Source organism: Nilaparvata lugens, chromosome 4, assembly GCF_014356525.2.
Source record: "Nilaparvata lugens isolate BPH chromosome 4, ASM1435652v1, whole genome shotgun sequence".
NCBI lineage: Eukaryota > Metazoa > Arthropoda > Insecta > Hemiptera > Delphacidae > Nilaparvata > Nilaparvata lugens.
This window is the reverse complement of record NC_052507.1, coordinates 74,448,467-74,461,521: the sequence shown is the minus strand read 5'-3', so window position 1 is coordinate 74,461,521 and position 13,055 is coordinate 74,448,467. Positions and strand designations below refer to the sequence as shown.

The window sequence follows — 13,055 nt, the reverse complement described above, 5'->3', positions numbered from 1 at the left end:
TGTTGCATGCAAATTTTGAAGCAAATACCAATAGCTCAAACTAAAGTAGGTACAACACACTTTCATTGAATTATCATGAAATACAATCAAAATGAAGAATATTTTATCTGATTGCAATGAAGTGATAACGATTATTCTAGAAGCTTATTATCCGAACACTTTTTACGAGTATTCAGTATTATTCAACATTTGATACGAAAATTATGAATGCAGATTAGCCCTTCTGCTCTAAATGTCAACTGGCACCGGTTGACGAACGCCGAGCCGGTCGAAGCAAGATGCAAGGTGTGCGAGTGAGGCACACGGAATGTGAGTGGGATAGCGACATGCGAGGATGGTAAGTTGCGTAAGCGAGGTCGTCGCCGAAGGGAGGTCCTTCCTCCCGAGGGTCAAGGGCTAGTTCTTCTGTCCCACTCCACCCGGCCCCACCTTGATAATCCGATCCAGAGCACCTTGCGAAAGATTACTAGCACCTACTGGTAAGTGGTAACTGTTGCCCGTGTAAACGACCATGCCTTGCCACCTACTGGCATGTACTGGCATACATTATGTGTTGCCCATGTAGCATGCCTTGTGGCATGCGGCCTGCGAATGGCTAACTGAATGGCGACCAGTTTGGCCGTAGCCGTGATCGCCTATATAAATAAATTGGCTGCCTCACCTGGTCCACTCACAGTCTCACTTTCAATCACACATCATGTACTTCAAGGTAAGTTTGCACTCTTATCGTTTCTTGCTATACTTATTCCATTTTCTCAAAGTTGTTCAGTGAAAATATATTTTTCAATGGAAAATAGAAAATCACAGTGTTGAATTTGGAGGAAAATTCGAGGAAATTTGTCTTTAATTTAAATAATTTAGAATTCGAAAAAAAATCTAAATTTTTCAGCAAAGGATCAGTGTTTCTTTTAATCTTAATTAATTTTGTATTTTGAGTATTGCAATTTTTGAAAAAAAGTCTCTCAATTTTTTGTTATAATGAGTATACCCAAATATATTTCAATTAAAAATTACGTTCTTACCCAATTTTGGAACCTATCAAAATACGAATGTTACTTAAAATAATTCTTCCTGTTAATATTGTAATAATAATACGTTTGAAAGTGCCTGATCATTATAAACATACGGTAGCCTATAGAATTTGAAGGGAAACTCAAGGAACATTTTCTTCTATTGAAAATATTCTGTAGAATTCAAATAAAATCTAAATTTTCCAGTAAACTTTATTGACAGCGAATTTTACAAGATGCGATTCCAACTAGAATAATTTGATCAGTGGGCAACAGGATCAGTGTTTCTCTTGTATTTCTCGAAGTTTTGCATTCAAATAATGATTGTACCCAAATATAATTCATTCGAAAGTTGGAGTTGAATTTGAAGGAAAATTAGAAGATCTTTTATGCAAAATATAGTGAATTCAATGGAAATCTTGATTTTCAGTAAAGTTTTGCCAGATTTTACAACATCCATTTCCAACAAGAATAATTCAATCATTGTTCAACAGTTTTTAGTGTTTCTTTGAAATTTGGAACAGAGTGCATTGAATATCATCACTTATCGGAATTTTAAAATCCCCCTCAATAAAAATATTTTCCAATGAGAGATTATTATTGTAGATAAATTTTTATAACAACCTCAACTCCTCATCAAAGGTGAAGAGGTGAAAAATATTATTTTATTAACTTTTGTGAACCCACCAATTGAGTACCTTTTGAGCCAATCAAGCTTGCTAATGTTTACTAATGAATACAATCTTGTTTGAAAGTGCCCTATCCTTATAGTGACACTATAACACATTTTCTAAAGTCACAATAAGCTATATTTTTAAAATGGAACAAATCAAAATCCATTGAGTAATAATTGATAGTATAATGAATATCATTATAATAATAACTTTCTTAAAATTAGTCCTCATTCTGAATATATTGTAACAACAGGTGCTTCAAATTCAACAATCATTGTAAAATTTCCTATTGGAAATATCCTAGCACTAGTTTATAAAAGTTATTCTGTCAGCAATTTTGTTTCAAATAACTCTAGGGAGTAATGTTAAAAAATATTATGTTTGAAAAACCTGTACAGTACAATAATCTACAAGGCTTATTCTCAGCAATCTTGTCTTATTCAAATTTGTACCGGCTTTTTTTTCATCCAACACTTCAGTAGGATATTGATATTTTTTAAATCAATGAGCTACTGTCACCGATTATAAAAGAGCGTAATAGTGAAAGTGTTCCTCAACTGGGTGATAAACTCTAGCAGATCATAATAGTTCGATTAATATTCGAGAATTGCTCGCACAATCAAACTTGCTCCTACCGTATTATCACGTGGGCGTCTTCCATTATTGTAATAGAGTTGGGCAACTGAGATAGGCTATGCATTTCAGTCTGATTCATAGTTTCATATGGATGACATACTCGTATAATAGGACAATCCCACGATTGAAATGTATTTGTAAATCGTATTCAGCACATATACTTTCACGTTATTTATTAGCTGATCACTCTTTGAGCACGCTTAATCCATGTAATTTTGTTTTATTACCTTTCAATCATAGATAAGATAGGAAATTTCACTGCAAAAATTATGACAGCTTAATAGTGGTAGTGAATCGATTCAATAGTATTGTGCTTTCATCAGAATAAAAAATGATTTGATTTGAAATCGTGATGGAGTACCCGTATAGTTTGATTTGATTACTGGGGCCTGTTTCATAAAAGTTACAAGTCCTGTAATACAGGAGAATCACCATTCCAATTACATGTTCAATATAGCCGATAAAATCAGCTGTTCCTGTATTACAGGACTTCTAAATTTTTATGAAACGGGGACCTGGTTGTTCCCCATTAAAAGCATGCAAATGTGTTCACCTCTTGTGCCTTGAGAGCTAAATGTTTGCCTTCTTTGAATATTTCGAAAATCAAACAATCTTTAAAACTTGATATTTCATATTTGTTGTACGTCCTGTTAATTACCCTATTTCCCTATTTGCCTGTTTCAAAGTAGATGGGAAAACGTTGTCGTAGCGTGATATTGTAGTTGTATGTTATATTGATTGATTTTATAGATTTGATATTAATTATTAATTGATTATAAGATGCGCGATTCGATTAAAATAGCACAATGGTATTGTCTCACATATTCCTCAATTGTTCTGTAATTGGAATTGTTATTCTTCTCTGAAACCATCCTAATGCTTCCTGAAAGCTATCAAGCTCTTTTGATGTATAACTCCATCGAATGTTTTAAAATTAATTGTTATCCTTCTAAATGGAACCATCCTAAAGCTTCCTGAAAACCATCAAGCTCTTTTGATATATAACTCCATAGATTAAAAAAAATTGTTATCCTTCTAAATGGAACCATCCTAAAGCTTCCTAAAACCATCAAGCACTTTTGATCTATAACTCCATAGAATTTGATGAATATTGGACATGGCCAAATTGCATCCCTGATTGAATTAAACTGCAATTGGACCGGGGAAACCTTTTCAGTAATACTGTATGTGGATTATATGGAATTACTCTATACATGACTTTCAATTGAAACTACGCTTTTCTCGGTATCAACACAAATAAGCGTAGCTCTCGTGAATGCTTCTACGAATTACATTCAGTGGATTATGATTAGCAGGAATATTATTCTCTCAAACTGAAACTATCAGTGAGTTCAATTTGTATAGGGCTGACAATTATAACAATATATAACTAATACGATTATTGTATTGACAATGCACAAATTGTTGAAGTCTATCTGAATTTAGTAGACATTGTACTTATATATAACGCCAGTACTTTCATGAGAACTAGCAGGAATAATATTATTCTCCCAAATTGGAACTATCAGTGAGTTTCCTTTGTATAGGGCTGACAATTGTAACAATATATAACTAATTCGATTATTGATTTGACAATGCACAAAGAAGTCTATCAGCATATACATTGTATTTCTATAACGCCAGTACTTTCATGAGAATGTTGATTTCAATATTTGACACAACAAACATATTGTTTTCAATTTTGTTTGTAATGCGAATACTCTTTCCAATTATATTTATCGTATTCATTCTTTAAAAACTCGGTAAGTTCGTAATTAGTTTTGGTAAACATTTATAATGTCACTTTTTGTGTAGTTGAGAAGTTGATATTGTGGTAATTATTCATATTGAATGAAAAAGACTAAGAAATTGTCAAAATTTTTTTTGACAATTTCCTAGTCTTTTTCATTCAATTTATAATGTCAATTTAAACTCCAATAAGAGCTCGAAAATGCAAAAATACTAGCCTTAATTTACATACTAATTAGGACAGGGGTGCCTAATGAGCCCTTCCAGCTCAAAGACGCACCCCCATAAAATTAAAAACAAAATAAAGCTCCTGCCTCCCTCTAAATTGGGAACCCCGTCTTCAGTCATTATTTTGAACACTGCTGACCTTCTTTTTCGAGACCACCTCAAGATTTATCTCTGAGCCCCCCTTCCCAAAAGTACGCAAGACGCAAGGGCACCCTTGCATTAGAATACATTCAGTCATGTTTTCAATCAGTCATTTTTGAATGCTGACTGAATCATTTGATTAATAATTATGACGTCTTCCGCTCATTTTCAAGAATGCTCACTTGTTATAACAATCAGCTGTAAAATCAGGGATAAGCCACATACAGCATATTTTCAGGCGTTTTCAGACGAGTTGGCAGGACAGGAACCTCTCCGATTGGCTGATTAACAGCTGATGTTGGCGTTCGGGAATCAGCTGATAGCTGATAATCTGTCAATCGGAGAGCATCCTGCCCTCCTGACTCGTCTGGAAACGCCTGAAAAAACGCTTTGTATGGCTTGGCCCTAAGGATTCGACTGCGTGAAATTGAAAACAATAAAAATTTATGAAATATTCAAAACTCGTTTGGTAATGGTGATTGTCATTGCGTGTTTACAGTGTGTTAATTACGATATAGTAAGGGATTGTTTTGAAGAAGCAATTTTTGTTAATCTAGTTGTTGGTGTGTTTTTAGGTGGTAGTTTGCGTTTTGGCCGTGCTCAGCGGCACCCAGGCCGGAGGCCCAGCTGCCTACAGCACCTACAGCACCGCCCTCGGCTATGACGGATACGTCGGCTCCTCCCACGAGCAGACCCTCAAGGGCTACGCCGGAGACTCCCTGTCACAGTTCTCCAAGACTGTCAGCTCTCCCCACTCCTACAGCTCCAAGTCAGTGAGCACCTCCACCAGCGGAGGCTACGGATACGCCGCCCCCGCCTACGGATACGCCGCTCCCGCTTACGGATACGCCGCCCCCGCCGTCAAGGCCTACGCTCCATCCTACTACGGAGCCACCTACGCCGCCCCCGCTCCAGTCGTCAAGGCTGTTGCCCCCGCCGTAGCTGCCTACCCCTCAGTGGCTACCTCTTACGCCGCCCCCGCTGTCACCTCTTACGCGTACGCCGCACCCTCCACTTACGCCGCCCCAGTCGTTAAGGCCGCTCCCCTAGTCACCCCTGCCTACTCCACCTACGCTGCCGCTCCCGTCGTCAAGACTGTTGCCCCAGCTTACGCTCCAGCTTACGCCGCACACAGCTACGGATCGGCCTACTCTTACGCCGCCCCCGCTGCATACGCTGCCCCCGTTGTCAAGGCTGTCGCTCCCGCTTACGCTGCCGCCCCAGCTGTTGCTTCCTACGCCACCCCTTACGCTTCAGCTTACTACGGTAAGGCATACGCCGCCCCAGCTGTCTCCTACGCCGCCCCCGTTGTGAAGACTGTTGCCCCAGCTGTCTCCTACGCCGCTCCCGCATACGCCGCACACACCTACGCCGCACCCGCTGTCGTTAAGACCGTTGCCCCCGCTGTCTCCTACGCCGCCCCCGCATACGCCGCACACACCTACGCCGCCCCCGCTGTCGTTAAGACCGTTGCCCCCGCTGTCTCCTACGCCGCCCCCGCATACGCCGCACACACCTACGCCGCACCCGCTGTCGTTAAGACCGTTGCCCCCGCTGTCTCGTACGCCGCCCCCGCTGCATACGCCGCACACGCATACGCCGCCCCCGCTGCATACGCCGCTCACTCGTACGCCGCCCCCACTGTCACCTACACATCTGGACCAGCCAGCTACCATTATTAGACTGACACCCTAGTACATGATGCTCCTCACTTCTCAAAACTTCTTATTTATAATAATAAGCTTTTGTAAAAACATTCAATAAAAAATCATAAAACTCGAATCGTATATTGTGTGTCATTTATTTAAATGACTTCCTAATCCAACAAGGAATATTTTTAATAATCTATTCTCGATTGTTCAAATAACCTCTTAATGGATATCATGGAAGTTGGTGTTTGAAAGTTCGTCATCATCTTCTCATCATCTCCACTTCAAGGACTGAGTTTATTAATTGACCTGTTCCGGAACTAATCTCTTTCTCGTTCTCCCTGCATCTCTTCCTCTAGTAGATCTATAGTTGAGCAAAGAAGTATTCAAATATTACTTACAATTTTTTCCTTACTTGACGAAATTGCAATAATGTATTCATTTCAAGGGAGTAAACAATCTTCCAATTATATTGTTTACCATTTACTCTGTTGATATCTTACGACAATTGATATGATGAATGTTATGAAAAGAGTTAATATATGAACCTTCAATGGTTCAATGGAATCTTCTATTACCGTATACAGTATAATGATAAAGAAGGATGAGGGTAGAAGCAACAAAACTTTTGTCATAGACGATATAGCAGACCTGCAAAAACTATAAACTTATTTGAGCTCTTAGTAACTCATACGTTTTTAATTTTCCCCCTTCTTTATGACAAATATGACAAAATATCACCACAGACAAGAAGAGTTTATCTTGTCTGTCACCTTTCTGGGACTCCCCATATCAAGGAAGTATCGATCATTTTATGATTATGTACATAATATAGATGCAGCGGAACTCTGAATTACTTGTTGAAAATAGCTATGATTAATTGTTTTGATAACGTCAGAATCGATTAAGGCAAAACCTCAAGTTTCAAATCTATCTTAAAATGATGATTAATCAATCAACTTCACACAACATGAATTGGTACTATTGCCAACTGGAACTAGACTATTAGTCATGCAACCTTGCATTGAAATTACAACAAAATTGATGAAACTAAATCGAGATCTTTTCTGATTTCAATTCCTCATGAATGAGATGAATGTTCTGACGTTGGCGGATGAATCTAACACGAGAGATCTATCAGCCTTAGGGTTTTCTTCATTTCAGAACTCTCCCAATTTGAGAAAGAGTTGTTTTTTGGATTTTAGTCATGTAATATAGTGTATCAAATTTAATTGATATTTATTAATTTTAATGGTCACTATGTTTATTATTTTTATGGCTTCTAGCAAGCCGAAGTTCTTGCTTGCTCTTTTGGGGAAGCAGTTCCTAATATTTCATTTTGTACATTGTTTTGATTATTCCAGTGTATATTGTAAAGTCCATTGATTCATTTAAAAAAAATGCAAAAAATAGGTATAAGAGGAATTACTTAAGATTTATTCAAAAGCTATTTACAGGATAGATCCCAAATATTGACCTTAAATTCACAGAAAAGCACCCTAAACCTCAGATCTTATGGTTTACCACAAGGTACTGTTTTATCACCTGTTTTATTCCTTATCTATGTAAATGATCTTTTAAAATTGAAATTGAAAAATGGCAAGATTGTGTAATTTGCAGATGATACAGCAATAGTCTTCACCAGTGCTGATTGGAAGAGTTTGTTCAGCGATTCAGAAAAAGATATATTGACAGTCAAAAGACGGCTTGACATGAATACCATGAGTTTGAATGTGAACAAAACAAAATATATAACATTTTCACTGAATTCAACTTGGACAACCAGAACATCGTTTCAAGCTGAAACTCATTCAATATGAAGCTGCACAAATCATTCAATATGTAACTGCCCATAAATAGAAAAAGTAAATAATACTAAATATCTTGGAGTAATAATTGATGAAAACTTTAAATGGCAATCTCATATAACTTTTCTGTGTAAAAAACTAAACTACATTTCTTATAAATTCTATAAATTAAACAAAATATTGAATATAAATAACTTAAAAACCGTTTATCATGCCATAGTTCAATCAGTTTTACAATATGGATTAGTGATATGGGGTGCTGCATATGATGTACACATGGGAAATCTATTTATCATTCAAAAAATATAATAAAAATTATCTTGAATAAAGCAGGGAACCCACTATGCCGTCACCGTCAGGCGCCGTCCGGCACCGACCGTCACCGTTGCGTACCGGCAACATTGCTTTGCATTGTTTTAAACGAACTGCAACCCACTATAACCCGTCCGTCACCGGCAACGACCTTTGTCCGTCAGTCACCGTCGGCCACCATTGCAGTTTGGGGCATTCTTGCCGGATAGCCGGTCTGTTTTTTTTATCATTCTTCCAGTCGACATTCAACTATAAGTGAAGTCACATCGCCAGTGTTTTGTTGTAGTGCGCCTTTGTTCTGTGAGCGATGAGTACGGACGAAATGTTGATAGAGGCTATTAGGAAGTATCCCTTCCTGTATAATACTAGTGATAATAGTTATCATGGCAACAGGAAGAAAGATAATGCTTGGCAGGAAATCTCAGGAAAGTTTGATACCATGTCAGGTAAGTTATTTACAAATATTATTCTGTAAGCCTCAAGGTAGTTACTGTATTTCACTGGAAATTACAGTAACTCGAGCAATTCGTAGAACTTCTCTGGAGTCATGCGGAAATATAAAAAGAACATCGCCTTTTTTCAAGTTGTCAAACAAATGATGAAATTCACCATATTCGTTTCTTCTTCTGAAGATTTCGTGCACCCAGTACCTATGCTTCCTCCGTTTCTGTATCATCTCTTCTTCTTCAGCACATGCTGCGGCTATTACTAGCAATTCCTCGTCTGATGAACTCTCCATCGCAACTGATGCATTTCTTCTGGTTAGCTCCGGTTTCTGACGGAGCTAACCAGACGGGCAAGTGGGTTATCGCCGGAAAAATGACGGTGAAGGCGGCGACTGACGGTGACGGTTTGTGCCGGACGGCGCCTGACGGTGACGGCATAGTGGGTTCCCTGCTTAAACCAAGGTTATACCCAACAAATCTAATTTTCCAAGATTTTGATGTTTTTACCGTGAGACAACTATATGTAGAAGTCTTGATAAAATACTTGATAAAGAATAAAAATATCTTCCCAAAGTTGATCAAGAACACTTATCATTTCAGACCGGTGTAACGAGGAATTTCAAGTTTATCCTACTAACTTTCATTGATCAGAAGATAGCTAATTTACACAAGCATTAAACTGATCAATGCAATACCTTTTGACTTGGATTTCAAAATATTAGTAAAAAGAGCGTCAATGAGTGGATTAAGAGGGAATATTCCTTTACCTTAAATATAGCAATTTAATTTAGATTATTTTATTTTCATTTTATAGTCTTTTCTCTGCACAATATTTGTTTGATTTTTTATGATTCTGCTGTTATAATATTTTGTAATTATTAGTTAAATTAAACTTTTTGCATTATTTCGAAATATCATGTTTTTCTTCTACTGTTTTGCAACTCTCACCAGCGGGCAAAGATTTTCTTTTTGCCTAGATTTTATATTTTATTTTAATTTTATTCAAGTATATGTATGAGTAATTATGCTTATTTATTTTTATTTTTAATGATATGTCATATTATAAAGATTTTGTAATATGTTTTGAATATTCTAATTGGCAATAAATGAAATTGAAATTTTGTAATTTGTAAGGAATAGAATAAATAAACGAAATAAATCACATTCAATTTTATCTTGTTGGAGAATTAAGATAGGCAGTGAAGCTTCCTATCAGTCAAATCATTCGTAAACCACAACAAAGTGCTGTGTCAAAGGTCAGATTCATTTGAATTGTAACTGAAACTTTTTTGCCTCCTCCGCAAAGGACCGCACCACTATATTTTGTATGTAAATATGCCAGTGTCAATATCTATCGCTCTATGAAAAGTTCCCCTGAATGAAAGTTTTAGTCAAGGATATTCATTGTCCAACTTCATTATTTGAACGAGTTAGTAGTTCATTTCCAGCAGGATACAGTCAATTGTTTATTTTTAAGACTGTATTCAGCGAAGCGATGGCTTCATGCACTGACTCTTCACCTTATACTCATCCCCTCGATTCTTCTCTTCTTTGGTACATTTAGATTGGAGTGTATAATAGAATAGAATATTTATTTCGCCAGAATACAAGATACATAAGACAAATTCAAATTTGTTTGTAATTAGTTTATTAGAGGAGTTCATCAGAGATTGACAATGGTGTAATAACCGAAACCGGTCTTTCTAAGTATCAATAAATCTGTGTTTTTTTGGACAAATTCTTAGTCTTTTTCATTCAATATGATATAATTATCACAATATCAACTTCTCAACTACACAAAAAGTTATAATGAATCTTTGGCACAGCCAGCAAAGTCAGACTTGTGCGCTAGTTGTGAGTTCGTAAAGAGAACAGTACAAAGTGCAAAGTAAAAGAATACTGAAACATGAAAAACAGGGTATGATTCTCCATAGACCCTCTCAGTGTTGATTACTTTCCAATGAGGAACCTCATCTAACAAATTGTATCCAAAGTGTTGGATATTCGTATGCAATTCATACTCACTTTTATTTTTAGTGCTACTGAAAGTATTGAAACTTAATAGAATATGTTTAGTACCCTTTCATTTTATCACTACACAATAATTAGTTTCAAATCTTCAACAGCCATTCTTGAGTGTAAATCGTTTTCATTTACAGATGAAAATTACTCTTGAAGAGTTGAAACTAGTTATTGTGTCGTGAATGGAAGATTATTTGATTTATTCTATTGTATTTCAGTATTTATATCAGGTAAGTTTGATATTCTATGCAAGTGTCCAAATTTCTAAATGATGACATGACCTTCATGGGATGCAAACAATAGGCATTCAAACAGGATGTGTTGCATAGGTCATATCAAACATTTTTTGATGTTTTTATTGAGAAAACTTCAATAATTTTTGCTCTAAAGATGTAAATAACACATCTCGTTACACTGATTGAGTATAGGGTAACGATACCCATTGAAATCATGGTACTTTTTCACATATTGTATAATAAGAAATCTTGAATCATTTTCATCTGTATCTGTCATAATTTTGCATTCAAACAGGAGGTGTTGCATGGGACGTATATCAAACTTTTATGAATATTTTTATTGAGAAAACTTGTATAAATTTTTGCTCTAAAGATGTAAATAACACATCTCGTTACACTGATTAAGTATAGGGTAAGGATACCGATTGAGATCGTGGTACTCTTCCACATATTGTTTAATGAGACAGAGGAATCTTGAATCTTTCTAATCTGTATCTGTTATAATTTGGAGGTGCTACCAATACATTTTTGCTCTAAAGATGTAAATAACACATCTCGTTACACTGATTGAGTAAAGGGTAACGATACCGATTGGAATCGTGATACTCTTTCACATATTAATCTATTTCACATTTCAAACGTTTTACAGTAGAAACATAACCTATTTTTTGGACATTTTATCAATTTATCAAAATTTGAGAAAGGAATAGATTTGGGCCAAGCCTGTTGTTCCTTCCTAATCATATTTATATGATTTGTGGTTCTGTCCACGAATAAATGAATAAATGAATATTGTATAATAAGAAATATTGAATCTTTTAAATCTGTATCTGTCATAATTTGGAGGTGTTTCCAATAACGTATTTTGTCACCTGCATCCTTCACAAAAGTACAATGTCAATTTTCTATATCAAACTGGCTCGGAATAAACAATATTATAGAAGTTTTCTCTGACACTCGTTATTGATACTGACAATGTATTATCAATATTCGCACTTTTCATTTGTGAGTATTATTCTAATCATTTCAACAAATTGTAGATTTTCACGGTGAAGAGATGAATGCAGTTTCATTCAATGCTGCTTGTACAAGAGTTTTCTTTCATAGCTTGGCTACATCGCATGATCATCATCCATTCTCGATAAAGAACAAACAAGTCATAATATAGTGTGAGGAGTAAAACAGGAATCACTGCTTTCCCGTGTCAGCTGGATAAAAGGTAATGCGTTCACGTGGAAGAATGAACTTTAATTTTAACCTTTCCGCACTGATATTGTGCCGGATATGTATGCCCACGCTCAGAAACATTCAACTAACTCCTCTGTGTCTAGCTAAGTTAATTTCATCAGATTAGTTTACTTTACGCCTTCCTTTTCACATCGGATACAGCTGAAACTGAAAATTGGATTTAGATAACTCCATAGGTTCTGGAACAATGTGACTGATAATGATTGAGAAAATTGATGACTCAATAAACTTGAAACTGCTGGAATATTATTAAATATGCACTTTTTCGATACGTGGAAATAAATTGTATTGTAGCCTTTAGCAGCAGACGTGATGAAGATATGACACTAACCGCATTAGCGAACTTTTTTTCAACGGTTTGTGCCATAAAATGATAAACAGACATTTATAGCCATATATCGAACTATAAGTTAATAGGTTTTATGACTGAAATAAAACCATATTGTTTACCATATATACCATATCGCTGTTTTATAATACCACTAAGGCATTATAGTATAAAGAAAATTTAATACTCATATTGGTCATATTCGAGAACTTGAGAATGATGTACATTTTTTAGAATGTAATAATAATGGATGATGATGTTTCTAAAGCAATAAGATAATGTTAATGTAGGTTAACAAGTTCTTCCAATTCATTGGTTCTTTCTTAATTATAAATGAAATGAGTATTGATCGAGCTAGACGATAGTTTCAATATGGAAGATGAATACATCTAATACGGATTGTCACAATCCATAATAAATACCAACTGGAAATTTCTTATCCTTGTTTTAAATCTTTTCTAGACAGTACCGGATTTATCAATTTGGAACCCAAAGGTCCGGTTGCATAAAAGCCCATTAAATTTTAACCGTGATTAACTTCATGAGAACCATTCAGAGAAGGCTTTTT

General features: G+C 36.0%; 1 protein-coding gene across 1 annotated transcript; it reads left to right on the top strand.

Annotated features, from left to right (window-relative positions):
* Positions 1-430: 430 nt before the first annotated feature.
* Positions 431-6,225, top strand: LOC111050762 (cuticle protein). Its single transcript, XM_039426425.1, has 2 exons — positions 431-709; positions 5,014-6,225. Exons 1-2 carry the CDS (start codon positions 698-700, stop codon positions 6,118-6,120), a joined length of 1,119 nt encoding a protein of 372 aa, XP_039282359.1. The 5' UTR covers positions 431-697; the 3' UTR covers positions 6,121-6,225.
* The last annotated feature ends 6,830 nt before the right edge of the window (positions 6,226-13,055 follow it).